Consider the following 27,624-nt stretch of genomic DNA (forward strand, 5'->3'; position numbering starts at 1 on the left):
ATTTACCAGTTGACCCATATAAATCTGCAATCAGTAGCTATTGCCCCTAGTTACATAGACGGTGCTAAGTGGTTCCAATGGAAGACAGGGGCCATCCATGGTCGTCTCATATGGCACTTAATACAGTGCTCGTTTAGAACAGCCAGTTTCAGTAGCATAGAACGCGACGGAAAAGTCTATTTCGATCACATGGGTTAAAAGCATACCAACAACACCAAACGCGCTTTATAAGCATAAAAGAGCTAGACAAAATCTGTCTAAAAGACTCTCCATTATATTAATAAAAATATAAAGCATCTTAAAGCCGAGTTTATTATTAGATTTATTATTGGAGCGTGATTAACTGATTATATTGAATAAGAATACAAATCTAAGATGTGATTTGTCAATTGATAAAATAGCTAAGTTATTCGCTCTATTTTTTCAAGTAAGCTTTTTATAAAAGAGAAAAAAAAATAAAAAACTCAAAATAGTAGAGATTACTTTATTTTTATAAAAGCTTCTTGGAATTATCTTTTAATCTATCTCTAGGTAGATTACCTATGACTCATAAACAAAGAGATGGGGACTATATGACGATTCAATATTTACATCTGTTTCAGTCGACACACTTCCACGCATTTTCATCCGTGTAATTTCCCGGTCCAACATAGATGTTGTGTTCAGGATACTTGCAGTGCTTGCGAGACCACTCCACAGACCCATTAGCCGCCACCGAGCTGCCTCTGACAAATTCGGGGGCAATGCTCTTTTCCACCCATTGAACTAGTGCCATCAACACATTGTCCTGGGGATCGAGGCTTGTTAAATAAGTCAACTGATTGCCTATTGCAGTTGCTCCATCACCCCCTCCACAGTGGCCCATCCCGCTGATCCGGAAATATCTATAAAACTCATCCAACTGAGAGGATTTCAGGTTCATAGTCTCCGATACCCGATCGTAGTATGTTTTTGAAATATCAGAACTGATTATTTGATCGGCCATTCCGTGGTACGTCAATACTTTGCCACCGGCTTTGCGGAATGGCTCTAGATCTCCATTCCATGTTTCGATATCGAACGGGTTTTGGGCTAAAGCAGCCTCGGCATCTTTGGAGGTGAGGCTAAGAGGATCCCATTCCGGGTTGCTATAGACCACGTAACGGTACCAATCAGTGCTGTAAGAGAATGGCTGACCACCGTACATAATATAGGCTTCTTCGGCCTCGACGCCTGGTTGCATGCGTGGGTAGAGAGCTTCACCGTGGACTCCACGGAGAGGTTGATATGTTGATTTGACGGTATGAAGCTGGGCATCAGACAGGCATGTTGAGGTGGTAGTATTATTAGAAGCACATCCAAGGCTGTCAATCTTGGGGAAGCAGAAATCCGGGTCCTCTATAATGCCGTCCTTGGCACCGTCAAGACCATCGCATTGATCAAGGACCAGCTCGCCCACAGCTGCCCATTGTGCCGGGGTTACGAATGTCGAGGCATTCGATGTCCCAGTCAACGGATAAAAGTGGCCGCTCCATGAAATCAGGTTGACGAAATTGAACGCTGGTGAGCCGACTAGTACGCCATCGAAGAGATCAGGAAAGCTCTGAACCATCTTCCAACCCTGACGTCCACCAGTCGAGCATCCCAGATAATAGGACCTGTTAAATCCCTCATCATAGAATTGGTCGGTCAACTTCTTGCCTACGTCGACCCCGGTATACAAAGATCTCCAGGCAAAGTCCTCGACAACATCGGGGTTTTTATAAAATGCTTCACCAGAAGTACCGTTGTGGCCATTATTGGCGCCAACGGTGGCGAAACCCAAAGATGCAGTATAGGCCAAGTCATAATATTGAATACCTAGACACGTATTAGCTTTTCTGGTCTTTTGATTTCCATTTGATAAGCAAGCTTACATCCAGAGATTCCTCCATTTCCTGTACTCAGAAAGCGCCCGGTGTAGTTCCTCGGAAACCATGCTTCCAATGTAATCTGACTCCTGTTCGATGTAGTGACTGCCATTGCCACACGGCATGTATCTGTCAATACCTGCTGACTGCTCTCACCACAGGAGGGGGGACTATCCGCCAGAGACAGATTAGTGCCCCCAGGAATATAGGATGCAAAATTGACAGTAACATGGGGAAGATTAATACGATCTCCGAACCCAAGGCATTTTGTCACAAAGGCATCTTCTGCGGCCGTCACTGAGCTAAAGCCCAGCCACAGGCAAGCTGACAGGTATAACAGTAATGTCGACAACATCGGAAGGTGAGCGGTCGCGAGCGTTCTAGGTTTTAGTCAAAGACTTTCAAAAATGGATATCTCTGCAGTAAAAGTCGAGTGAGAAGCATGTGGTCTTTTGACAGCGGGTGACTACGTTATGTATCCATCGAGCGGAGATGTAGGATGGTATATGTCTTTCTTCAATTGATGGGATCCTTCGAAATCCCATCAATCAAAGCAGACCATGCAAAGAGGGCAGATGCTATAGATAGTCAGGCACACAGAAAAGCGAGTCTGGGGATCCAATTAAACAACACCGTCAAAGTGTGGGGTACCCCAGATAAGTCGATTCTTGCGCCGATCGGGAGATTCGGTATTTCCAATCGGCAACCATGGCGATAGTGGTGGCCGCGATCCTCGGCTCTCTTGTCGTAATCTGTTCTTCAGTCGCAAGTTGGTGTTGTTTTCTGATGATAGCTGGTATGACATCATTAGGGTTATAGTAAGTGTAGCTTTCTCACTACATATTATAATACGAAAAATACATGTTATTTCTATATAAATTGTTATTTAATTCATAATGTATCTAGAAATATAAACGTCTCAAAATTTCTGTAACGTAGGGTCATTTTTGTAACGTCACTACATTCTTGGTACGTCGCAGGATGTCACTACGTATAGAAATCTGTTACGCCGCGACATTTGCGACGGCCCAGTGTATGTAACCAAGTTGGTGACCTGACGAATTTTTCAACGTCAAGGAACGGTAACCGGTACTAGATCAAGTATGCATATGTATAATCTTGACAGCTGCACCCCTAACCTCATGGGCAGTCAATCTACGGCCTATACTCCCCGAGCTGGAAGGCTGACAACTACCTCGCTTTTGCCTTTTCCTCCAAGTGCTCCTGTTGCACATCAAAGGCTTGATTGAGGACCCATTCTCTTCATAGACGACGTATTCTCGGTCAGCGAAATTCCAAACCTAGCGTTCTTGACCATTTTGCCGCCAATATTGTCGGTCTGGGTTGCCCAGTTACGGTTTGGGCTCTGGATTAGACAGCTTTGCCTGCCAAGAATAACTGAATTGACGGTATAGGATAATTACGGGATTTGTGGGAGGATCACCTATAAAAACTGTTTTCGTCATTAGCTTGCAACCGACCGCAGATTGGCCAGGGGCATATAAGCCAACAAACATGAATAAAGCCAAACCCATCAACGCCCACAACACCTCTATATGGCATTAAAGCCATATACGCCTTCAAATCGGTGCCTTCTGTTGCCTCTTACCAAAAATGACTAGCCCGCCCTTTTGTGATTTCGTAAAATAGAGGCCGTAATCATTAATCAACCATTACTCTGATAATCAACTCTCTGCAGTCTCGCGACCATGCGAGGCCGGGATGCGAGCAGGTTTTCATCTGGGCGACGAGTACCGGTGGCAGTGCTGGCGTCCATGATGCTACCATGCGAGGGCTGTCGGTGTAGCACCTGTGGGCGAACAGTGATTGTAGTTGAGGGCGAAGTTGTGTATTGCGTTGAGGAACGGTCGAGTTATTGGCGTTTCGTGTACGCTTGGGGGTGGGTTCCGAGGGCTTATTTTGGGCGTTCTGGTTCGGGGTGTTGGCCTAGTATCCAAGTGATCGCCTGCTGAGCGTGAGATAAATGGTGACCTGAACTATGTGCGCACTTTCTTTCCACTTTAGGGCCATCTTTGTCCAGATCCACAACTTGCCTGCGCCTGGTAAAGTCGTAGCTTTAGTCAACAGGCGCCGTAAAGCCGACGACCCGGCCAAGTGCCCCAGCAAAAAGGCCAAAACCTGTAGCCCAGCTGAAATAACTCCGGAGGACGATTTCGATATGAGTGCGTGTCTTGTGGTTTTCTATTGTAAGAATGCTGAGTTCGCCATCTGCGAGGACCACAACCCTACCTTGCTTGTCTTGAGAGGAAGCCCTGAAACATAATCCCAGCCGCTAGGTAAATAGTGACTGTCGACACTGGATATCTGAAGAAGGCTTTAGGCAGCCCACACCTTACTGTGCCGATCCAGCCTTCGTGGAGGTGGGATGAGTACAAACTTGAATGTATTTCCCTTTACCGACGTCACAAAAATCCCCCCTTCCTGCCACAGTGAAGCGAGCCATGGTTAAATCAGTTGTGTTGGATATCGGGCGTGCGGAGTGAAGGTATAGGCGACGAAGAAGATGTCGAGGTCGAGTCATCATCATCACCACAAAACTAATCATCGCTGTCCTATCTTCCCTAGGTCATTTCTGTGGATCTCTAGAAAGTGATATTCTCGCGCCGGAAATTGGTAGGTCACAGAATATGATTGTAGTCATAGTTGAGGTGACTAGTATTCAACATCAAGACGGCTAGCATTCAAAATCGCAATGGCTGGCGTTCAGCCTCGGGATGGCTAGTGTTCAACATTGGGATGACTAGTATTCAACGTTGAGATAGCTGGCGTTCAATGTCGTTAAAATTTGCTTAAATGGCACTCTCTTTCTGAGGGCGAAACATGGCGAGGGTATTTGACTTCTCTAAACGATCCTGGACTAGTCACCCCCTTAAATTCACCCACTTATAGATTTGTCAGTGTCAGTGTGCAAAAAGAGGATGGAGTACGTACTGGTCGTCTTCTACTCCAGATTACTCTTGACTAGCTGGAGCAGAAACATGGAGAGAACGACAAGAACAATTGAATACTGAAATACAAGCGATATCTCTTGAGTTGTGAGCCACCATCGTGACTTCTTTAATACATAATACATAAATACCTCCTCATTAACGACGCTGTCTTCATTTTCGGTCGGTCCATCTCTTTTGGCGATCCTGATCATGGCCATGGTCACAAAGGTGGTCACGGAGTTCCTAATGGAAAATGTCACGAATGTTTTCACGTATGTTGCCAATAAGATCACGTCATAGGATCGCTCTGGGCCCCGTGAGCAGAAGATGGCTCGACTGGGGCAGGTTTAGGCAAGTCGGACTGCTTGACCTCTGGCAATGTACCAGGAGAAGTTGTTGGCGCCAGTGTTGAACCGTAGAATGACTGCCCAAGAGATCGCTAGTCTTTCAGTGCAGCTGTCACCACACAAGTCATCTGAAATCAAGAGGTCGACTGATGTCAGATCCATAGTCAAATTCTGACGAGTCAGAGCTAGGTTCGACGGGTTCTTGGGCACGGTGTAGATCCAGGTGCTGGTCATTGTCCCGTCGGTTCGCTTGTGATCGTAGGTAGCTGAACGCGAACACATTGAAAGCAATTGATAGAGGATGCATAACTGCGGTGAAATGCTCGAAAAACCGTCACGCCTCTGTGGAAAAGAGAAAAACATCGGCGTATCAATGTACGATGAATGAGTGAGGAGAAGGGAGAATGTTAGTACATGAAGAATAATGGCATCATGTTCGAAGATTGACCAGGCCATTTTTGAAAGAAAGAAGATACTGGCGTGACCTTCATGGTAGCCCCTTCGACCATGTCGGAGCCTTGCGCGAGGAACTGGTTCATCTCGTTCTTTAGTGCTTCTAGAGAGGCAAGTTCTTCAGAGTCAAGTGCTTCAGGAGTCGGCCTATTGCAGAGCAGAGCATCCACATTCATTACCAATAGACAATCCCCGTCGTAACACGAAGGATCCATTGAGGACTAGATGAGTGATGTTCTAGAAGATCTACTATCATCGGATGGAGCATCTAGATCCCACATACTATTCGGCCGGCGTTATAAAATAACTAGATGCCAGTATAAACATAGCGAATAATCATTAGCCCATGAAAAGATACAAGAAAACAGCATCAATATGCTATAACACTGCGTGCGTGTAAGCCAGTTATAATTCAATATGCTCTCTTACTTCCCAAAAGAGAGCAAGCTTTGGCGCAGGATAACCCCCAATGAGGGCGCACAGAGCCCCACTCGGACGCCTTTTTTTGGCTAAAAAGGAAGTGGGTACGAATCCGACACTGACTCACCGCCTTTGAAGCTGGGGCAAAATCAGGACCACTGTGGGCCGCATATATCTTTATTCTTTGCTCGTTATTCAACCTATTATTCTTACTATTGAACATAGCGAACCTTTTTGAATTGCAAATTCTCGTTTGCTGTACTTCTTGCGGTAGTACCGAGATATATACCTCCACAGCTTTTTGCGCTCCCATTCAGTGAACTTGGAAAATTAGATATTCGCCGCCGCGCAAATAATCCCCCTTTGGCGCGCCTCAAGACGGCCGATCTACACCGAAAAAAAAACGCGCTCGAAATGGCTGATACGTTAGCTGACCCTACTGTCGCGGTCGACGAATTTGCCCAGACACGAGGGGCGGACGATCTATTCGATGACGAGATCGTCCCTATCTCTGGGGAGCAACAAATCCAACATGTGCATGATGATGAGCCATCCGTCGAAGAACCCAAACCGATAGAGCCTGCCACGCAAGAACCGGCCCCGTCACGACAGACTCGAGCACAGGCTCGCGAAGGCGCATCCGGCGATCGTGGGCGCGGCCGAGGGCGAGGGCGAGGGCGTGGCGGTCGAGGTGGCCAGGATGCTGGGAGCAAGCATGCAGCTGTCGCGAAAGAGGACAAGGCAGAGTCTGGGCCAAAAGACAGCAGCAGTTCCAGCGAGCAGCCTGAAGTACAGGCAGCCGAAGAGACCGACGAGAATGCTAGCGAAAGCAAAGGCGCTGCGGCTAAGACAGAAGCCAACCATGTACAGGCAGTGCGAGGAGACCGCAGTAAGACCGGTGGCATCAAGAAGGTATGGGATGAGTTTTCTACCCAAACAAGCTATCCAACAGCCAGTACCACTGACACTTCACACAGCCGAAGCTCACCGACGAGGAACTAGCTGAACGCATGGCAGCAGCCAAACTCAACGCTGCCAAGCGATCAGCTGCGCATGCTCGCGCCGAGGCCGACGAAGCTTCATTCAACGAGCGTGAGAAAGCTGCTGCCGCAAAGCGCCGGCAGGAAGTGTTGAACCGCAAGGTCATGGACAACGAGCGCGAACGGAACAGAATGCGCAAGTTGGGTGCACAGACAGGGCGTGAATGGGACGCCGAAAAGAAAGAAGAGGATTACAGTGGCCGCCGAGGTGGCGGCAGTCAGTTTCGAAGGGGCATGCATGGTGGTGTTACCGGCACCCCACGGCGCGAAAACAACAACGATTATCCCGAAAGAACTGAAGAAAGTCCTGGTCCTCGAGGCCGTGGACGAGGCAGAGGTGGTCGTGGTCGGGGACGAGGAGGCCGCGGTCATCAAAATCGCGACGAGAACCCAGCTACGACAGAAGCCCGTTCGGCACCCGGTGTTGATAACGAAAGCGAATTTCCGTCTCTTCCAGGAGGCTCTTCCAACGATGCTCCAGCGAAGCTTACGACAGATACTGTCAAACCGCCGGTGGTAGATCCGTTTGCTGCCCTGGACTCACCGGCTGAAGGCACTTGGGCAGACCAAGTTGACTTGGCCGAAAACAGTTAATTTACGCCCTTATAAACCCTGTACTTATATTGTTTATACCTCTTTTTTTTTTTTATGGCAACGATCGTCACGTAATATTTTTTACTATACATGGAACTATAGAGTTATTGATCTTGGCTCGACTATAACATCCCTTTGTACACGCAAGAGGAATTCGATGTTTTTTATATCAATTGATAATCTCTAGCCCTGACCCAGTTCATGAAGGCCTCATTCCAGTTAATCGCGAGCGATTATTGGATGCCATACCCTATACGGTCTCTTTCGAATTTAGTAGCCCATTAGAAGTGGGTTATGTTAAAACATGATTCTATACTGCGTTCTGCGTCCCCCTGGCGTTTATGCGCCATCAGACTTGTACCTAGTATCACAGTCACTTTGACCGTGTTTTCTCTAATTGTTTATTATATACTGGATTTGGCAATAAGTTTTGCCGACCATGGCAACGCGGTTGGTGATTAACTGATGACATAGCCTGGTGTCGTTCGCTCACAGTGATATCACCGTTCCTTGTACGCCACAATCAGGAAACATGTAAACGCTGGATCCGACCCCATTTTTTACAAAAAGTAAAACCCCCGTTTTGTATCAACTATCAAAGCGTCAGAAATAGAGCCCCCCGAAAAAAACTTCCAGCACGCACCACTAGTATTCAAAGATGACGCTGGGCGCCGGCGAAGAACAAAACCACCCCAGGACCTCGATCCCAGGAGGCACCAGTGCCTTTCCCACCCCTGCCAACAACACCGACGGCGGTTCTGGAATTGGAGATAAAGGGTTTCACAAAGGTGGCGGCAGAGCTGTCTCAAGCACCGGTCATGGCCTTGGACACACACCATCGCCGAACCCGGCAGCTTCGTTTGGTAACTACTTGGGACTGAGTCAGCAAAAAGAAGCAGCAGGGAACAACGCGGCTCGACAGTTTGCAGAGGCCGGGGGGTATAATCGGACTACGTCAACAGGAGAACCGACATGTGCAACGGAAGATCATAGTTTCATGAGACATAAACCTGGGTGTCCGGAAACGTTGACGGGAACTGAATTCCTCAAGGGAGTTATAGGGCGGTGAGTGTTATTTCCTTGAGTATAGCAGTTTCTTGAACTGATTTTGTTTAGAATCACCAAGTATGACCGTGGAGAATGATCCAAAAAGAGGAAGAAAAGGGATTCGGGAATACTTGAGATATTTTTTTTTTTATCACGTGGAAACTTGGTGTAGTGTACAATAAATTACTATAGTATTTTGACATCATCTGTATAAAGCTTATGATTAACGCTTTTAATCTTAACTAGTCTGTTTGGATGTTTTCCCTTTAAACCGATCACGCAGCACGACTAGTCTGCTCAACAGTCGAGCTTTAAGACTCTGCGCACGAAGAGCCGGTTCATCAGCGGGAATAAAGCGACGAACGAGCAAGTTGAAAATGCTTCCGAATCCCAGCGCCATGACGGTGCTAGTCAAGATGATAACGTTATAGGGCATACTAAAGTCTGGCGTAGGAAGTGAAAGTAATAACCCGGTTGTCCGCAAGTAGACAGACAACTGATCTTCTTTGCCCAAGATGCGTATCACCGCAGGGGCGACATTGAACCCTCGGTTTGCATCTGGAGGATACTCGGTGTATCGCAGAATAGCTTTCTCGATGTCGTATATCAAGGTCACAGTTGAATCGGCGGGAACGGAGAGGACCAACTCAAGCTGGGTGCCTCTTTCACGATCAATAGCAGGCCGGTAATAGATGCCTTTGATGATCTCTGAGAATGGCAACTGGCGCGATACCCCATCATTCCCTACTACTGTGGCCTGTAGAGTGTGGAGATAAGGACGCACAAACCAAGGCAGCGACTCGAAATAGATAAAATCGACCGAGTCAACAGGAGATGGGTTCCTGAAAATCACCCGCATGCCTCCCCGTTCCTGTCCATGCCCGATAATGGTTCGCTCGGTGTGCAAGACTTCTTGCTCCAAGGGAACATGAGTTTTGATTTCCTCTTCCGGTAAAATAAGGTCGAAATCATTAGAGGGTGGTAAACCGTAACATCTCGAAAACTCGTCGGAGCCTCTTATCTCAGACGCGCCCTCTGTGACAAACACGGATCTATCACTAGGCACTTTCATACAAACAGTTAATGACCCATACCCTTCGTCAGTCAAGGGACAGTGGCCTTTCACTGAGCGTCCGAAGACCTCGGAAAGCGTCCATCCAATTTCGGATTTCCTCTCAAGAGGATAGCATGTATCGTCAGAGTTGTATGGTTTGGATGGGTCGCAAACAAGTTGTTCTGATGGAACAGGGCGAGGAATTGGGTTATCTGAGTAATTTATCAATGTTAGAGGCAGTTGCACATTTTCATGGTCATCATATACGTACCACGAGGGCGTTTAGATCTGTCAATGTCCAAAACCATGTCCACACTCTGCTGGATTTCAACCAGGCACTCCTCGTTTCCGGACGGACAGGTAGGTCGGACATCGATAGACATGCTTTGCCAGGAGGCATCAAATAGCTTGTGTCCATCAAAGAGACTAGAGATGCCCGCCTTCCCCTTGCACGGAAGCATTTTAAGGAACGGTGTGAGGTTTTCGGTGCAAACCACCTCGCCAGGCAGTGTGCCGTGAAGCAGGTGCAGCTGGCTAGAATTGGCATGATCTCCACGAGGCTCAAAGGAGACGACAGGGCGAGTTGTCCGTGTGCTATCGATGAAATTCAAAGAGGAACAAAACAGGCCGGAGAGGGATTGCGTCAAAGATATCCACTTGGCAAACGCACTGTATGGTTTGCAGCATTAATACATACACAATCCCAAAAGCTATCGAAAATTGGCTTGCACTCACTCTTTTTCAGATTCGGCCTCGACCCATGCCCACAACTCAACACCCGTTGCGCCTTCTTTATACCCTTCCCAAGGTCTTGTACCCCAACTCTCAGCATCCCATCGACCGGTCGTGAAGCGAATGTGAAGCTCCTTTGTCTGCGTATGTTGTAGGATCTGGCCTAAAGAGCGAGGGAGATAGCGAAAATGCTGCTTCTCAAACGAAGACACGGACGAATTACTGCGAAAGTTGAACGAGGCCAGCAGCGACGAGCCGGGCAGGGGCTGTAAATCAAGGCGTTCATGGTAGTCGGACGCTCCCAGACAGTCGGCGACAAAGACCGCGAGAATCGCGAGAAACGGGAAAAGGAAATTCATCCCGGCATTGTATGCGAGGTGGTGTTCTGGGACTGGCCCACGAGGTTGTTATTGTTATTGTTGTTCGTAGTATAATAATGACACTGGAGAGAGTTGGATGGGGTAAACTAGCTGAGAAAGCTCCGATTGGGCAGAGCCCGCCTTGTACTATGCGCTCACCAATGTTTCTCCTTCACCGAAGAGTACTCAGCAGAGTATTCTAATAAAACATACCTGTCTTATAATTCAAGTATATTCATACCAATCCATCTCTTGATGGTGTTCTCTTGCCCAAGTGTAAGCGCCAATCTGATTGGCTGCCAGAAGCGCAACCGCCACTAGCGCGCCGAAAAGGGACCAGGAATCTTTTGAGGTCGCGCTTTCACCTCTTGTCACAACCAGTTCTCTGTCGTCCAGCTGGAAACTCAAAAAACTACAAGGAGAGCTTATATACAGTCGTCTCAAAATGGCAGCGGAGCAGAGGAAGCTGCTGGAGCAGCTCATGGGAGGTAAAGTTTCTCTGCGATCCTCAAAATCATCACAGCAAATGTACTGACTTTTCCCCCTCGAACAGCCGACCAGCTCATGGGCGGGGCAGCATCTCGCAATGCACAGCTCACCATTAGTGATCCAAAGGTCTGTCGATCATACCTCGTCGGCACGTGTCCCCATGATCAGTTCACCAACACAAAACAAGATCTGGGCCCTTGTCCGAAAGTCCACAGCGAAGGTCTGAAAGCGGAGTACGAAGCTGCTTCTGCAAGCGAGAAGGCGAAATGGGGCTTTGACTACGATTACATGCGCGACATGCAAAAGTATATCGATGAATGCGATAGGCGTATCGATTCCGCCCAGCGTCGGCTTGAGAAAACGCCCGATGAGATCAAGCAGACAAACAATTTGGTATTGCTCCTCAGATCCACCTTTAATAGCTTACCTAGGCCTATTGAACTAACACCCGTCTAGTTGAAACAAATATCGGAGCTTACCAAAACGATTAACTCCGGCCTTCTCGAAGTGTCTGTGATGGGCGAGATGGGTTCCGTATCACTGGCAATGAACGAACTCTTCAAGATCCGCACCGCCAAGCATCAAAAGGAAACCCACGAACGCGAACTCAAAAATCTATCAGACACATCAGGCCCGTCTGGCCACCAGAAGCTGCAAGTCTGCGATGTTTGCGGTGCATACCTGAGTCGACTAGACAACGATCGCCGGTTGGCCGATCATTTCTATGGAAAGATGCATATGGGCTACTCGGACATGCGCAAGACCTTTAAAAGGCTCAGGGAGGAGCTGAAAGGCCGTCCACCACCAGCAAGACATGATGATGGCTATGGCGATGACGGTAGCTGGGGAGGACGTGGAGGAGGCGGCGGTGGCAGAGGATACGGAAGATCTGGCGGTGGAGGTGGAGGGTACAGAAAGAAAGGGGGTGGTAGATGGTAAGGTCAAACTTTGTACAGCAGAGATTTGATTTTCTTTTTCCACTTGACGACTCCGATGTTCTTTCTTATATACCTTCCGTTCAAAATGTTGCATAGCGCAGGCGTTTATCAAAACAGCAATTCAACCGTTTATTACTACTTTCTTTTTCCTTTTTTAACTGCGTAATTCAATATTTTGAAAACTAATATCAATGTTAAACAACTGCTTGTCACGCTGAAGTTACTCGTCGAAGCTTTGTTCACTAAAAAGCCAACCCGACCAACTCCTAAACGACAATGAACTACATACAACATATTTATGTACAGGCATAAAAGAAAAACACAAAATAACCCGACACGTTGAGCGCTATACTTTTTAAATATTGCTAGTAGACAATAAAAAATTGTAGTCATTTCCATAGTTGCTGTGCATATCTACTTCACGACTCCTGGTGGTCCACCTTGTGATATAGGTGAACCAACCAGAAATGTTGTTGTGATTCGACCCTTCAATGGAATTATGAATGTCGTTTGAGATAGCGCAGGTAATAGAAAGTAATACGCTAGTCGGACAACCAAGATTAGTGTCCTAGCTGGCCATTTTGACCAGGCGACGTGTATTGCTGGATAGCAGTCATCAACGAGGCATAATCATTGGCAGCAGAGGGATTCTTTGCGATTATCTCTCGAACTATGTTCAATTGTGCAACATCTGCCGAGGGAGCCTTCTGTAGAAGCTCCTCAATCGCCGGCGATTTTGCCTGGGGTCCGAGAACATAAGCTGCAGCTGCAGCCCCGGTCAAGGGCACTTGCTGTGGCTGGCCATGAGCTTGCTGCTGCTGCTGTACTTGATATGCATTGCTGTGCCCCTGTTGAGAGAGAGCGTGGGATAAGGGACTGGCGTTGGCAATTGAGGGATCAGGTGCTGGTCCGGTCACCGGAGTCGGTGCCTGCGAAACCTGCCGCAGTGCTGGCGAAGGAGAAGCGTACTGGCCATGCTGCTGTGTAAAGGGGGTTGAATTCAATGGGCTAGCATGGTAAGGCGTAGCTTGTTCAGACGGTGGGTGGTCATCGCTCTTAACAACGAAAACAACGAGAAACATTTGATCAGGCGTTGGATCCTCAATCGAATTGTTCTCAAGGAGTTGAAGAAACTCCGGTTTCTGGCTCGCTCCAGCCTCGATGGGGATGAGATATGTGTCTTTCACGGCTGCAATGGGATGCTGGCCAACGACACCATACCTTTTGCGATCAGTGAAGTAACTGAAAAGTTTACCGAATTCCGCTCGTTCAGCCGGGGAATCCGGGGCTGGAATTGCCACCACCGATACATCGGTCGAGTTGCTGAATCTCAATCCACAGAGATATTTGCTGGCAAGCTCAATAGAAATGCGCCCATCTATTACGAGATTTGACGGTATCAGCTCGTTCCACGGGATTTTGCCACTCAAATCGGCGCCTGCAACATGCTTGGCAGTCGAGCCAAAGTCAGCAAGGGAGTTCATAGACACTCTTCCGCGCCAGATATCACTGCCTTCGAAATCCTTAGGGGAATAAGGTGGAGATTCCGTTCCTTCATCCTTAAGAAGATCGTCAATCTCCTTGTCGGCCTGGACTTTGCCACCAGGGGGTGGTGGGTGGTGCAGTTGCGGTGAAACCTCCGGGAACATGTGGTCTTGGTTTGTCGCTCCTGGAGAATGAGAACGACCAATATCACCATTCGCTCCGTTTCCTTTTCCGTCGGCATTGAACTCCTGTGAATGCCTAGAGTTGGGGTTCACGAAGCCTGGTGCAGACGGGCTCTGAGGGCTGGGGTTTTCAACGTCGGCGGCAGCACGATGAACAGCCGTCGATGAAAAGATCGATTCCGACGTACCAGCCTGGCCATCCCCTTCAATGACCTCCTCGCCCTTGTGTGTACGTCTGATCCGTGGACCTTGCTCTTGCATAATGATGTGTTGTTTTTCGGCCTCCCGTTTGATTTCGGCATCCTTCTGCTGTTGTTCTGCACTAGCCATGTCCTGGGAGCTCATAGTAGCAAGAACGCCGGGGGCAAGGCTGCCAGTGAGTAAACGATCACGTAAAACAGAATTCTTCTTGACGTTGAACATGATTGTTCGCAGCTGGTTCCTGTAGACGTCATTGGGGTCGCCAGATCCGCCGCATATATTCACGTACATAGCATGCTCAATCGCAAGGCCGATTGGCCGCGCGATATCCTCTGCTTGCTTGTCGGCTGGTAGCTTATAAGCACCTTGTTTCTGAGCCACGGCGACTTGGTCTAAGAAAAGATTCACCAAATGGATGGCAACCTTCTTGCGAGGCTCGCTGTCAATGTCCTCTGGTTTCTCAACAACATCCACAGACCCTTTTTCTACAACCGAAGCTTTGCGAGAGTTGGGTTCAGCAGAACTGGTTTTCCGAGAGTGGGCTGGTGAAGATTTCTTCGCCTTCTCGACAAGCTTATTTGGCTCTGAAAGCTTCTGTTGTTTTGACTTGGGGCCCTGTATTTGACAGTTAGTTACGCAATCACATTGTAGGTTTTATCAGGAATATGTAATTACTCACCACATCAGGCGTAGAGGGTTCTTTTTGGTCTTCGAACTTCCGTTTCTGCGTGCTAGGGGGCTTTGATTCACCGGCCCCCGAGGCCAAGGCTGGTGCCGGGCTCTTATGGTCTTCGGTAGCTGTCTGTGATGTCGCTGTAACAGAATTCTCCTTAGTAGGGCTCGGCGAAGTCGGACCTGGTGCAGGAGTTGACGGCGCACTCTGTTGTGACTTGACATCACTTGGCCTGGCACCACCTCGCTTGCCCTTCTTTCCCTTCTTCCGTTTGGCGGCCCTCTTTTCCTCGATCTCTCGCTGTCGACGCTGTGCAACTTCTTCCCAAGGCCTCTCTCCACGGTTCATCTTTTCCAGAAGAGCTTTGTGGTCCTCGGGCTTGCACTGCTCGCAATAGTATTCGTCAGGGGGCGCGCCTTTGTCGAATGACAAGCCCATGCAATCATTATGCTGCCAGGCTAAGCAACGGTCGCAGCAGATCATGTCCCGTTCAATGTCTTCCTCTTCCTCATATTCGCCACAGATGCATCGAATAATCTCTTCCTCCTCCTCGCTGGGGCCTGGCGTAGGTTCGGTGGATAGCTTTGAAGACCGGTCTTTGCCTTGGCCCTTTGTCCTCGACTTCTTCGAAGGCATATCTTGGACTAGGTCGAGGTTTTTGTGTTGCCCTTTCGTGGCTCGTCCCGATCGTCGAGGCTCATCTATTAAAATGCGGTCAGCTCGAGGTTCCAACAGAAAGGAGGTCCCAGGTCATATTATTAGCTCCTCGCTAGGACCTGGGAACTGGTGGGGAATGCGGTGCTCGATGTTTTGCTTACCAGCCATGGTCGATATATTGTAGTTGTCAAGAATAAATTGTAATTCTACGTGTAATTTGAAAAGCTTGTTTGCGCAAATTGCGCTGACCGCGGTTTGACCGGGCTTTCTACGTCATGAAATTGCTAGACAAATACAAATTGCAATCCTAAAACGCGGGATTCACACTCGGGCGAACAGGTATATTACTTGATGCAAGCCTGTCCTTTGTGATAACCACACGCTAAATTGACTGCAGTCTGTTGCTGACGCGCCTCCGACCTTGCCGCTGGGTAGTATTTAGGGCTAAGTGGGTGTACTTCGAGAAGAAGACGGTCAAATATGGGTGTCTGCGCTACCGCGATATTATATATGGCGCGTGGTCGGGTGAGTATCGGTTGTGTGGCGAGACGGATGGATGAGTAGCAAGAAAGAAGACGGTTGAAGGCGCTGGAATCTCAGGCGCGAGGAGCAGAGTATTATTAAGGCAGCCTAGCGCGGTCATGTGACCCCAGAAAGTGCGGAGAGCACCAGCCACAAGTCTCCGGCATGTAGCACCAGCCACAGGGTGCGTCCATTCCTCTTCTGGCAGTGGTGATGGCCCGAGCGCAGCCCTTCTTAGCGCCACATCTCGTCATAGGCGGCTCGGTGTTCAGCTGGATACGAAAATAATACCACCACCCCCCGTTTGCTGTGCTGTTTCCACCTCATCACCGACTCTTTCCAGTCTTGCAAAATTGTCGACATTCTCATTCACAATCATGGCTGATGTCCGGTCTTTACTTCGAAGCGAACTCGCGTCTCGATCGTCTGCGCAGAGTGGAAGTTCTGGAACGCGAGTGACAAAGAAGAGAAAGATCGAGGCCAGCGATGATGTGACGCGCAAAAAGTCGCGACCTACAACTCCTGGGCTTGATCAGACTCCCGAAGCTGCTGATAACGCGAATATACCGGGACCAGACCAAAACATCGAAGTTACGACGGCGCACGACAGCCTTTCAGAAGATGAGGAAGCCGGTCCTACGCTCGAAAACGAATTCGATGACCAAGACAAAGAAATTGACTCGTCTTCTACAAAACCTCAACAACAAATAAACGAGGATGAGTGGGCGGCCTTTGAACGCGAGGTCGTTGCACCTACACATAGAGCGCCACTTCCTGCTGCCGCGGTGGCGGCTGCGACTATATCTGCAGCGCCAGTCACTGCTGACGAGCTCGCCGCCGAACAACAAAAACGAAAAGAAGATCAAAGCCTAGAAAATGAGGATGCAGAGGGCGAAAGGGAAGATGCTGCCCGACATTTAGAAGAAGAATTCGAGGAAATGGAGCAGTTGGAAGAGCGAGTAAAACGGCTCAAGGCCAAGCGCGAAGAGTTGAGGCAACATGTACCCGGAGAAGATGGTCTTGCCAATGCCACTGTCGAAGCCCAGAATACCACCCAGCAGGAAGGATACGAAAGTGAAGAAGAGGATGAAGCTGATGCTGACGGTGACGCCGATTGGGATGACTGGAGGTTTCGGTGAAAAAATATACGAGCATGAGAATTCCTGCTTTTGCATCTACACATCGATCTTCTGTATTTTATGTTGGAAGAAAAGACTCAGATACCCAGTTCACATTTGAACTTAGTTTGTAACGTAATAAGTTGACTTCAGTTTTGGCCCGGGTGACTCGGTGAACCGTTTACATCAATTCAAAATTTGAGTAGCTGGGACAACTATACTATTTAACTTTCCTTTTCGTTCACACCTTCATCCATGTATTTTCTTAATCCCTCCTTGCCCCTAATTTGCAATGCATCCTCGATCTCAGCTGCTTCTTGTCGCAACATACTCTTCCCACGGAGCAGATCACCTTTCCGACGCCGCTTCTCTTCTTCAACTCGTCGCTCTCTTTCTGCGAGAGCCTTTTCACGTCGTTCTCGCTCTAGTCTTTTCCGTTGACGCTCTTCCTGTTCCTCGACAGAAAGAGCAGCCAAGTCCTCATCCGGAGGCGAGGGTAGAGTAGAGATATATGTCTCTAGCAATGGGTCGCGAATCTTGGATGGAAGAGATATATATCGAATATCAGTCAAGATTGCTGAAGGGAGAGATTCCAGGTTTGATGCGTTATTCAGTTGTTGCGGTGGGATCGATTTTAATAGTGTTGACAGGTCGGATTTTTTGGTACTCTCGCTGAGTTTCACTCGCGCAATGTGATCGCGGTAGAATTTCTCGCGATCTTTATCCGACATCTGAGTGCTCTTCATCTCGTCTTCCTTCCGGTATTTACGCTTAAATTCAGGCCAGTACAACTTGGGCGTTGCACGTTCGTGAAGAAAAGCGAGATACTTTATCCGTGGATCTTTCTTTTCCTCCTTTTCCTTGCGCGTTCTCGCTTCCTGGATTCGATCACGGCTCCATGCTGAAAACACTTCTCGTCGTGATTTCATAGTAGGCAAAACAGTGTACCTGGTATCCTCAATGATACGGCCCTCCTCGATAACTTTTTCCCACGTAGTAAAAGGGTTGAGGCGGAAGTCATCAAGCAAATCTCGGAAAAGTGCCGTGGCTTCTTCGTCTGTTAATGAAATTCCTTCTGCTCCCTCTTCCCAACCCTCCTCGTCAGGTTCTCCGTACTCGCCGGGGTCCAACCCGTATTCTTCTCCCATGGCCCTCAGCTGATATTCAATGTCGTCCTCATCAAATTCAAGGAGTTTATTTTCGTCATCACCCTCACTTCCTGTTCGTGGTCGTTTATTCGAGTGTTCCCCTTCTTCTCCTTCGCTATCAGTCACTTCCACTTCCTCATATTCATCGCTGTCTTGCTCATTAGCCTCGGCAGCCTCGGCAGCCTTGTCCAAGTCTTGAGCTTGTGGTGTATCTTGTGGTGTATCTTGTTTTTCTTGGTTGGTGACAGGTTCTGGTTGGGGCTCTTCTCGATCTTTATGTGTCTCTTTCTCTTTATTCTCTCTTTGCAAGCGGTCAAACTCTACCACTCCCTTCAAGACATCTTCAGGAAATTTCCAATAGCTTTCGTTGGTTTCCGGGTTATAAACAAAGCGTCGACCTAGCTTGGTCATAACCAGAAGCCATGGGCTGCAGTCTGGGATAACATGTTTCTTTTTCGGCCGATCCTCTGGCTGGCGATGTCGCCGATCTCGAGTATCTCTCCCACCACGGAAGCCACCCCGAGACTGCTGGTTCCAGTTTTCATGAGTGCGTGCGCCGGGGAAGTTACTCGCTGCAGGTCCATATGGAGTGGAAGAGAATGGAGGAAGGTTTTCGGGTTTGTAAGTAGAGTCGACTTGGACTGGAGGCGGTGCCGGCGCAGGCGCAGCGGCTGGACGTTTATAGGTGGATTGCTTGGTTTCGGAATTATAATAATATAAGTGACCTTTAATCAATAGAAAAATAAATTAGTTTTGCGTCCTCTACTCATTTTTTTCAGTTTAAAGGATGGTATCTGACCGGATGGAGCTTTATGCTCTGTCCACCCAGGTGGTAGCGGAGGGGGCGCAGGATACGTGGACTTGAGCATTCTCAGGACTTTGGGCAAAAATCGAGTAGAATACCAATTAGTATAAAATTCCTGAAAGCCGCTGTTCAGTCATCAATGGTCATATTTGGCGTAGGGCTCTGGTGCGAGACTGGACTGGCATGCGCAAGGTCTTCGTTACGACATTTGATGCGGAAAGCTAAACCTACAAGGTGGTCCGAGCTTGGCGGACGCGACTCCCAAGTTGCCTAAGCCTACGGGAGCTCCGCAGCTTTCCATCCAAACCAACCCCCCCAGAAGCTCGTCAGCATTGAGAGATTCCAGAATTTGCTTGTTCAAAATTCCCTGTATTGTTTGTGAAGTCGCCATTCGACTATCAGAATCATGTCCAGACGCTACGACTCACGGGTGAGCATCCCGACCTTGCATATTGAACTTCGCATCGGACTGACTGTGATGTAACTTGCAGACTACGATCTTCTCGCCCGAGGGACGTCTCTACCAGGTCGAGTATGCCTTGGAAGCCATATCTCATGCCGGTACAGCTCTTGGAATCCTCTCCAAGGATGGAATTGTGCTCGCCGCCGAGAGAAAAGTGACCAGCAAGCTCCTGGAACAGGATACCTCTGCGGAGAAGCTTTACATCTTGAATGAGTATGTCGTGTTGGCAAAGCTATTGCTTTAATATATAATAAATGCTGACTTGGTTTTGCTCGACAGTAATATGATCTGTGCTGTCGCCGGTATGACAGCCGACGCCAACATTCTCATCAACTACGCCCGACAGGCTGCTCAGCGGTATCTGTTAACATACAACGAAGAAATCCCGTGCGAGCAACTCGTCCGTCGTCTTTGCGACTTGAAGCAGGGCTATACCCAACATGGTGGTCTTCGACCCTTCGGTGTCTCGTTCATCTACGCAGGCTATGACCCTCATCGACAATTCCAGTTATACCAGAGCAACCCAAGTGGCAACTATGGTGGTTGGAAAGCGACTAGCGTGGGCGCCAACAATGCTGCGGCTCAGAGTCTTTTGAAGCAGGACTACAAGGAGGATTGCGATCTGAAGGAGGCGTGTGCTTTGGCAGTCAAGGTTCTCAGCAAAACAATGGACTCCACAAAGCTGAGCAGTGAGAAAAGTAAGCTCCATAACCCCAGCAACTCATGGCATATATGCCCTTGCTAACTTCTTTCTTCCTCTTCTAGTTGAATTCGCAACCGTGGGCCAAACCAAGGACGGAAAGATTTACCACCACCTCTGGGGCGCTGACGAAATCAACGCATTATTGAAACAGCATGGCCTGGCCAAGGAGGAGGATACTGAAACCTGATAGAGAGATCAATGAAGTTTCGATGTCTCCCCCCCCCCAACTATTTCCGGCATTACTACTCCATTTGTTTCGAAGTCTTTAGCAATAAGATATATGAACTAGCAGCCTATGAGGTTTTGAATTCGCCCGATAAACGGTCACGACAATAAGCCCCCAAGGCAGCCAAAGCGTCTTTTCTTATAGATAGTATTCCTGGTAAATGTGACGTGGCCACTACTGTCCTATGTATTGGACGATAGACAAATAATAGAGGGCTTTCAATAGACCTCCGTAGGAGTGAGAAATTGGTTGTAGTAGTAGTAGTAGTAGTAGTAGTAATCAAGTTTATTGTCCCATATGCAGCCTTAGGCTACGACAGACACCTCACTAGAGGCCCAATTTATTATATATAAGCGGCCTTCTCAGAGCTATGTTTGTTCAAATAATCTCAGATTTAAAAAAAAATGGAAGCCTTGCACCCGTGCCTAGAGCTCTCTGCAAATTTCAATAGTCCAGTTGTAGGTACATCTGTATCTAGTCTATATTGCAAGGTCTATTTTTCTGTGATAGGTTGGAGTCAAGATATCTAAAACTAGCCATTCTTAATCTCCCCAACCCTACTATATCATTCCAACATGCATGAAGCTTCTGTAACGTTAGATATAATAAAATTCTTCCAAAACAACTGCGAAAACCAATCTAGATAACTCGTAATTTGCCCTGCTGACAGTACTGATGCCACACAGATAACGTGTGGACCGCCTTGAAAAAATTACCGATCTTTCTAAGCTCCTCTCTCTCTTTTTTACGCCACACAGTACCGTCTGCGGCCTTGACTAGCTATTTCTAGGACTTCTATCCTACTGACTATCTCTGCAACTCTACAGTTCTTTTTCTCACCTTGACACGGTCTCGATAAAGCCCTCAACACTACCAAAGATGACGCCATGAGGAAGAGAGCAGCTACTGCCAAAGGAGGAAACTAACGTGAAGGGGTTTATAGCCCCAAGGGGTGTTGGCGCCCCCCTCGAGGAACTATTCATCGAGCCTAATAACATCCAAAATCTCTCCAATGGCCATCTTGCTTCTGGTAGTCATATTATAGAGAGACAACTCATTGGGTTACATATTACATCCCCAAACACCATTCTACCGGACAAATTTGAAAAACACTTGGTCATATTTGACCTCAGCGGTGTTTGGGAAAATCCAAAGCAACTCGTTAATGCATCTAGTGAATTTAGTGCATTACTTCGCCTATTGGGGATCAATTTCCCAGTCACCAGCGTTTTATGAAAACGACACAAATTTCCCAGGGTCATTCAAGCCAGCCAAATGTGCTTTGGAGCGGACCAAAAGCGTCAAAGTGCAGATCCAGCCAAACATATCCTGTCAGAATACCGGAAGACTGCCATTTACCGAATCCCCAAAAAGGGTTCCCTTTTTGGCGTAGTGGTTACAAAGTCTTACATATCCTCTCAAGCGCAATATTCCTATTCGCGATTAACCCGAAGCGGCTCTCAGCCAGCCAAAGTGCACAAACCAAAACTGAGCCTGAACACATTGACCAGAAATAGTGGCAAGAAGCTTGCGGAGGAGCAGGGCCAGCAGCAGGAGTACCAGCTAGGGGGAGGGGAGTTGGATCGTTCGACCCAGGTTACGCGGAGGGCGTCGAAGAAGCGGCAGATGAGGTCACTCCCAACACGGCCATCATACTACTACTACAAAGCATCACAGACCTAGTGAAAATTCCACGAATGAATGGATATTCGATTGTGAAATTTACGGCAACGTTTCGCAGAGGCCACTATAATGCTTGTACAGACGGGGTCTTACGACAAACATCACGCGAGAACATTCTGGCAATCGTCGAGGCCAAAAGGTATAGAGGTTGGAAAAACGCGAAAAGATAATGAAGCAAAATACTCATCTCCCAAAACTACGACGAGACCTGGGTAAGTTTTATGCACCATCATACGGACTATATTCAGTATTTGGAGACGGTGGGACAAGGTTTAAGAACATGTCGCCATAAAAATATGAAGAATATGACTAAAACATCATAATCCCCACTAAGGGGACCCTTTTTGGCCTGGTGGGAATTTTCAGGTCGATAGAACAATTCCGTTTCATTAGAGTAAATAAAAGTATTAAGGAGGAGGTTCTGTCATAATAGCCGTGTTAATAAAATGTTATTCTGTAGCCCAACACGTGATTCGCAGCTGCCATTGGGCGGCACCTGACGTCTGGACCCACCATCAGGTTGTCTTCAGCTTTCCCCGCGTTGAACATGAAGATGTGCACTTGCCCACCTTTTACCATTTCCGTCCACAGTATCCAAGGATTCCCACGGCTTCCAAACATGTTTGAAACTGCTACTTGGCAAGGACGGACCACTCGCTCGCTCGCAAGCTTGCAAGTTGCCGCCGACCTGAACGACCGGCGACGTTCTTTGGTCCCTTTGCGAATGGGCGCCCCGCTCTCCGATAGCAGGGCGCTTACTTGCAACGACTCTTCGACCTAGGACTCGCCGAGTGTATCCAAACATGTCACAAATGGTATGTTTCATTGGCAGAGACTCATTAAAAAACAATATTATGATGTAACAGATTTTCCCCATACACCCGTTCTCCGACGCCGTGAAGACATCCTCCATGTCGGATCGGACCGTCACAAAGCTTGAACGAAGATAGTGAAAAAAAAAAAAAAGGGCCAGACCCCGAAATAACAAGTGAAACAAAATAAAACAACCAATCATCAACCAGAAATGACACCTTTTGCGCCGGAAATGATACTACTCCTGCCCACCCCCTCGGCGGGCCCGCCTGCGACTGGGTTCCTCAGCACAGGGCGTTTCTCTTGCAATCTCGCTCGGTTTTGAGCTGGTAGATCTCCCTTTCAAGATCACAGACTAGCTTCTGTGACCGATTCATGGTCGCCACCAGGCTACCTCCTTCGCGCTTCCAGCGGTCCAATCGTTCCAGTTCTTGACTTTGCCGACGATACTTCGTTTCGATTTTCTCGCAGAGCCGGCATTGCTTCGTCTCAAACTCTGTTTTGTTCACAAGTTTGATACCGCATGTTTCACCAGTGCGGTACTCATAGTTGCACTGGTGGGCAAAATTGGTCCAATTCCAGTCGCCGCACGCGAATCGTTTCTGATTGTAAAAGCACATTCCTTGCGCATGCGTCAGCATCGTAATGGTTTCAGCTTTTGATCAGGACCTACTGGAAAGTCGCAAATGGCACTTCTTGAAGCTTGATTGGTTTCACTGCTGCTTCTCCTTCGGTAATATGGTGTGGGCTAGGGACTTGGTGTCGGATCGTTGTGGGTTTGACGCCTCAGATTGAGACCTCTTGATAATGATTTGAACTTGCTATTCGCCGTTTATTTTGAGGATAGACCCTTGAAACTGAACTGAAGCAATCGAGGTTCGACATCAGGGAGTAACACGCCATATTTATGTCCCATGGAATCCTTAGGTGGTGGTCCCTCTGGCTTCTGATCGACGCGTGTCCACTCTTGACTCCGTCGTTTATCAGTGACCATAAGTTGGCCTTGCAGATGTTTGTTGCCCATATCCCGGTCCACTGCACTGGTGGCAGACGCGTCACAAGACTGTGCTCCGAAGTGGTCTTCGGCTCGCCACCGTCGTCTCACCGGCTGCGTTGCATATGCATCCATAGGATGTTTAGACTCTATCTTGTCCACTCTTTACGTTGCTCCGCGTCTTGAAAATCCCTCACCGTCTCTCCGGAGTTTCGGCCTCGGTGCATGGTACGACCGTGGTAACATGGCCAGGCCATATCTTCGCCAATTTAATCCAAGGCTACTATCGACCCTAGTCCGTTAGGACGGTTTGCATTCAAAGCTAGCCCATTGAAGGGTTACCCCTTCCTCCCGAGCTTGAGGAGCTTGTTGTCAAAACAAACGATATCCAATTGACTTTGAAGCTCTGAAGCTTTGTGAGATATCTTCCCCTCTCTCGGCATCGGGTGACAAAAAGTGTCTGCGGACAGGATGAAAATCTCAAATCCCCACCTCCATCTCCCTGGCCTCTTTCTTGGGTTCCTCCCTATTGTGGTAAGTGTACTACATAGTGCTCGCAGGTCGGCAAAACTAGAGCTTAGCTCCATCAAAATCTCTATGCTCTTTTCCAATGGATTCTGGACATATGCAACACGCCCCAAGCTCCGTCAGCATCAGACACCAACACCGATGTTCACTTCCATGCATGCGGTCCGACTACTGAATTGAGTTATGACACCACTTTGCCTCCAATCAGCTAAGGCGACGAACGGCCTGGCCGCACGATGTGGTCATCACTATCGTCTTCAGTCGTCATCGGGTCGGTTATCACGACTGCTAGATGCCTATAGCTCCCCTGATCCCAGTCCCGGAGGGTAATCTCTTTCCAAGCTTCGTTACTCACTTACTGTATTTTCCATCGAGGGCCAATGATGAATACTGGAATTGCCCTTCTCGGACATGGCAGCCGAATTCATTCAGCTGATCAGCGACACCTGCACACAGCTAGTCCCGCATTGACTTGAACTCAGGTGCACGGTCTCACTTCTTTCCTGGCAGACTGCGTACTATCTGGGTCCAAGCGGTCGTTATCGTCTCTTTGAGTAGAAAGATGGCGTTCCTTTCATATGCAAGCACCCTTCGGCTTGAATCTTCTCTGACGTGGCAAACTGCGTCTGGCCCAACATATGTGATTCCATACTTCCTGGTCGCATACAACCATTATCAATTGAGGCGAAAACCCATTTCATACCCGTCTTCGCAGCTAGCGAGCAACACCCTGTGGCTCCCATGCAGGGTATTACTCGCTTCGCTTGGATGAGTTTACGTGAAAGACATTTTGTGCAAGTGCTCAAAGCTCCTACTCCACTGGATCCTTGCCAGCTTTCAGGCCTTCATCATTGGGCATATCCTAGTTGGCTCCTGCATGTTTGTCATATCCAACAGACCGCCAAACTTGAATTTTCGCGCTATGCAGAAGGCGAGCACCCTCTAGCTCTAGTGCTACCTTATTGATTTGCCACCACCATCCGAATTTTCAACACTTTGGCCCTGTGTGCTCCGTGTATTTTATTGAGATGCACTTCGTTTCTGCTAGTGTCTTTTATGGCTCTGTTGGACCATCAGTTAGTCACTGCAACCTCCACCTTAGACAAGGGGAAGCGAACGTGTTGGATGGTGGAAGTACACTATTTACGAGAACGTTGGATTTGAATTTGAACTCCACCTGCATCTTTCCCGAACAGTCGGAGCTGGTTGACTCTCGTGACCGAGACGTGACGGGGCGTCCCGCACTTCCGCATACGGGGTTCCTCACTTGCGACAAATAGGGTGATACGGCAGGGACCTCATTGCAATAAGGTACAAACGCACTCTCTTTCTCAATGGTTCTTGGCCAAACATTGGTTTCCCACGCATGTCGCCGCATCTCTTGGCTCCACTATTTCCTCCAATCACTTGGTGGTAGTCAGCCTACTTCTTGACCTCTGACTACGTACATGCTGTGTACTTCGGGTCAAGTTTTTCTCCCTCCTTTAATTGGAGCTATTTTAGTGTGCTTCTGACGCTGATCCGTGAAGCATGCTGGGTTTTCAGCTTCCACTACCATGCATCTTGTCGTCAGCCCTCAAAATTGCACGACGGGTCACAAAGCAACCAACATACCTCGGTGTGATGCCTTAGCTTATCAGCTATGGTTTGTCAAAGTCCGTGTCCATTACGTGTTTACGAGCCCGGGCTATGTCCTACATTGGATATTGGATGGATTTCGCCCCCTTGAGGTTGCAGCAATCCCAGTCAAAACAACTCTCGCCGTACATGCAGGTGGCGCGGAACACATGATATTCCATAGCTGCAGTGTCTAGGATCAGAGTCACTAGCTAGCGATGAAGGACTAGCAAAGCTAGTTGTTGTGTCCACCCGGCGGAGTCTTCGGATATGCAAGGATGAGTTGATTCTCAATTTTTCAAACCTGCATTACTTTGTTCGCTGCTAACGCAATGGACTGCTAAGAGATAGCTTGAGAAGCTGACCTTGGCCTGGCTCGAGCCTCGCCAATTGATTGCAAACTAACTTTAGGTCTCGTTCACCCTGTACGGCTCGTCGATTCAATGTTGGCATGACGTGGCTGATGCTGGTCGTTAGCGGCCACCACATTGTCACGCCTAGTAAATCCAATTTATTATTCGTAAGAACGGTTGAGACTGTGTCACACTCGACAGCTGTGGGAAAGCTATTGCTTTTTTTTTTTACCCTTCTCGCGTTCCCAGGTAACGATTACGCGTTTCTCGACAAGCGTATGTGACATGTAGAAACGCTCCCTCATTTTGAAAAAGTAGCACACGCACATTTTAATCTTACTCATTTTTCGGACTTCTTTTTCTGTAATAGGTAAAGGGCAAGGTACGGTTGGTATATATGGTCATGTGATCATATACATCGATTGAATCTGGGTTGGGCCAATGACGTCAACATGACGGATTCCCAAGAGCTCATATAAAGGAAAGGGGATCTTATTTTAGCTCACGAATGGAATTTTTTCAAGCAGTATTGGATCAATTTTTTCTAACAAACATTCATTGAAACCGCATAACCATTGACTGGACATCAAAATGAGGCCTTTTCTTCGTCTTCATCATACTACCAAGAATGTCACACGACACTTCAATTGTCAATCAAAACCACAAGGGACTACTACTGTTTCCTCATTGTCTTCACAACAAAAAAAGTGTAACCTGACAACATCGGCAATACTGTCCACCGAAAGGCACAATGGCGACTCGGATACCCTCCTAAACCGCCATTCACTCAACCCATCAAGGGGAGAAAACTCCCAGAGTGGCACAGACAACGAAGTAGCCAGCCACGACGCCCCCTTTGATCCCTCCAACACAGCCCCCGAGGCTGAGATGGAGGCAACGGCCAGGGAGTCCTCGCAGCGGAATAAACAGAGTAACCCTCTTGACGTCAGTCCGGCCAATAAAGATGTCAACAAGGCACGCGATCCTTCAGAGGACAAGGCTGAGCGCGGGGTTGAAAGACCTCCAAGCGCGCGAGGATTCACTCGCAAAAACAAGCCAGTGAATTAAAAGAGGACTCGTTGGACGGTGCTGTTATTCGGCTTGTGCAACTGATTAGAAGAGCTGGCATACTAGAAATGA

At 48.2% G+C, this 27,624-nt stretch overlaps 14 protein-coding genes across 14 annotated transcripts; 7 read left to right on the top strand and 7 right to left on the bottom strand.

The window, feature by feature from the left end:
* Window positions 1-598: 598 nt before the first annotated feature.
* TRUGW13939_05908 (uncharacterized protein) lies at window positions 599-2,244 on the bottom strand (the record flags this gene model as incomplete). Its single annotated transcript, XM_035489066.1, has 2 exons — window positions 599-1,839; window positions 1,896-2,244. The coding sequence occupies 2 exons, from the start codon at window positions 2,242-2,244 to the stop codon at window positions 599-601; spliced, it is 1,590 nt and encodes a 529-aa protein (XP_035344959.1).
* A 2,943-nt stretch (window positions 2,245-5,187) lies between these two features.
* On the bottom strand, window positions 5,188-5,469 carry TRUGW13939_05909 (uncharacterized protein; the record flags this gene model as incomplete). The annotated part of the gene is made up of 1 exon (XM_035489067.1): window positions 5,188-5,469. One exon carries the CDS (start codon window positions 5,467-5,469, stop codon window positions 5,188-5,190), a length of 282 nt encoding a protein of 93 aa, XP_035344960.1.
* A 1,005-nt stretch (window positions 5,470-6,474) lies between these two features.
* Window positions 6,475-7,694, top strand: TRUGW13939_05910 (uncharacterized protein; the record flags this gene model as incomplete). The annotated part of the gene is made up of 2 exons (XM_035489068.1): window positions 6,475-6,972; window positions 7,038-7,694. The coding sequence occupies 2 exons, from the start codon at window positions 6,475-6,477 to the stop codon at window positions 7,692-7,694; spliced, it is 1,155 nt and encodes a 384-aa protein (XP_035344961.1).
* Window positions 7,695-8,352: 658 nt separating this feature from the next.
* Window positions 8,353-8,838, top strand: TRUGW13939_05911 (uncharacterized protein; the record flags this gene model as incomplete). Its single annotated transcript, XM_035489069.1, has 2 exons — window positions 8,353-8,759; window positions 8,811-8,838. 2 exons carry the CDS (start codon window positions 8,353-8,355, stop codon window positions 8,836-8,838), a joined length of 435 nt encoding a protein of 144 aa, XP_035344962.1.
* A 141-nt stretch (window positions 8,839-8,979) lies between these two features.
* On the bottom strand, window positions 8,980-10,886 carry TRUGW13939_05912 (uncharacterized protein; the record flags this gene model as incomplete). The annotated part of the gene is made up of 3 exons (XM_035489070.1): window positions 8,980-10,007; window positions 10,067-10,464; window positions 10,531-10,886. 3 exons carry the CDS (start codon window positions 10,884-10,886, stop codon window positions 8,980-8,982), a joined length of 1,782 nt encoding a protein of 593 aa, XP_035344963.1.
* A 445-nt stretch (window positions 10,887-11,331) lies between these two features.
* TRUGW13939_05913 (uncharacterized protein) lies at window positions 11,332-12,314 on the top strand (the record flags this gene model as incomplete). The annotated part of the gene is made up of 3 exons (XM_035489071.1): window positions 11,332-11,374; window positions 11,440-11,768; window positions 11,832-12,314. The coding sequence occupies 3 exons, from the start codon at window positions 11,332-11,334 to the stop codon at window positions 12,312-12,314; spliced, it is 855 nt and encodes a 284-aa protein (XP_035344964.1).
* Window positions 12,315-12,873: 559 nt separating this feature from the next.
* Window positions 12,874-15,679, bottom strand: TRUGW13939_05914 (uncharacterized protein; the record flags this gene model as incomplete). Its single annotated transcript, XM_035489072.1, has 3 exons — window positions 12,874-14,796; window positions 14,861-15,555; window positions 15,673-15,679. 3 exons carry the CDS (start codon window positions 15,677-15,679, stop codon window positions 12,874-12,876), a joined length of 2,625 nt encoding a protein of 874 aa, XP_035344965.1.
* A 731-nt stretch (window positions 15,680-16,410) lies between these two features.
* Window positions 16,411-17,172, top strand: TRUGW13939_05915 (uncharacterized protein; the record flags this gene model as incomplete). Its single annotated transcript, XM_035489073.1, has 1 exon — window positions 16,411-17,172. One exon carries the CDS (start codon window positions 16,411-16,413, stop codon window positions 17,170-17,172), a length of 762 nt encoding a protein of 253 aa, XP_035344966.1.
* Window positions 17,173-17,375: 203 nt separating this feature from the next.
* On the bottom strand, window positions 17,376-19,168 carry TRUGW13939_05916 (uncharacterized protein; the record flags this gene model as incomplete). The annotated part of the gene is made up of 2 exons (XM_035489074.1): window positions 17,376-19,024; window positions 19,099-19,168. The coding sequence occupies 2 exons, from the start codon at window positions 19,166-19,168 to the stop codon at window positions 17,376-17,378; spliced, it is 1,719 nt and encodes a 572-aa protein (XP_035344967.1).
* Window positions 19,169-19,510: 342 nt separating this feature from the next.
* TRUGW13939_05917 (uncharacterized protein) lies at window positions 19,511-20,457 on the top strand (the record flags this gene model as incomplete). Its single annotated transcript, XM_035489075.1, has 4 exons — window positions 19,511-19,534; window positions 19,596-19,780; window positions 19,847-20,265; window positions 20,333-20,457. The coding sequence occupies 4 exons, from the start codon at window positions 19,511-19,513 to the stop codon at window positions 20,455-20,457; spliced, it is 753 nt and encodes a 250-aa protein (XP_035344968.1).
* Window positions 20,458-21,771: 1,314 nt separating this feature from the next.
* TRUGW13939_05918 (uncharacterized protein) lies at window positions 21,772-22,179 on the top strand (the record flags this gene model as incomplete). Its single annotated transcript, XM_035489076.1, has 1 exon — window positions 21,772-22,179. One exon carries the CDS (start codon window positions 21,772-21,774, stop codon window positions 22,177-22,179), a length of 408 nt encoding a protein of 135 aa, XP_035344969.1.
* Window positions 22,180-23,276: 1,097 nt separating this feature from the next.
* On the bottom strand, window positions 23,277-23,633 carry TRUGW13939_05919 (uncharacterized protein; the record flags this gene model as incomplete). The annotated part of the gene is made up of 1 exon (XM_035489077.1): window positions 23,277-23,633. The coding sequence occupies one exon, from the start codon at window positions 23,631-23,633 to the stop codon at window positions 23,277-23,279; it is 357 nt and encodes a 118-aa protein (XP_035344970.1).
* Window positions 23,634-23,824: 191 nt separating this feature from the next.
* Window positions 23,825-24,121, bottom strand: TRUGW13939_05920 (uncharacterized protein; the record flags this gene model as incomplete). The annotated part of the gene is made up of 1 exon (XM_035489078.1): window positions 23,825-24,121. One exon carries the CDS (start codon window positions 24,119-24,121, stop codon window positions 23,825-23,827), a length of 297 nt encoding a protein of 98 aa, XP_035344971.1.
* A 2,954-nt stretch (window positions 24,122-27,075) lies between these two features.
* Window positions 27,076-27,552, top strand: TRUGW13939_05921 (uncharacterized protein; the record flags this gene model as incomplete). The annotated part of the gene is made up of 1 exon (XM_035489079.1): window positions 27,076-27,552. One exon carries the CDS (start codon window positions 27,076-27,078, stop codon window positions 27,550-27,552), a length of 477 nt encoding a protein of 158 aa, XP_035344972.1.
* Window positions 27,553-27,624: the final 72 nt, after the last annotated feature.

This window comes from Talaromyces rugulosus, chromosome III (assembly GCF_013368755.1).
Source record: "Talaromyces rugulosus chromosome III, complete sequence".
NCBI lineage: Eukaryota > Fungi > Ascomycota > Eurotiomycetes > Eurotiales > Trichocomaceae > Talaromyces > Talaromyces rugulosus.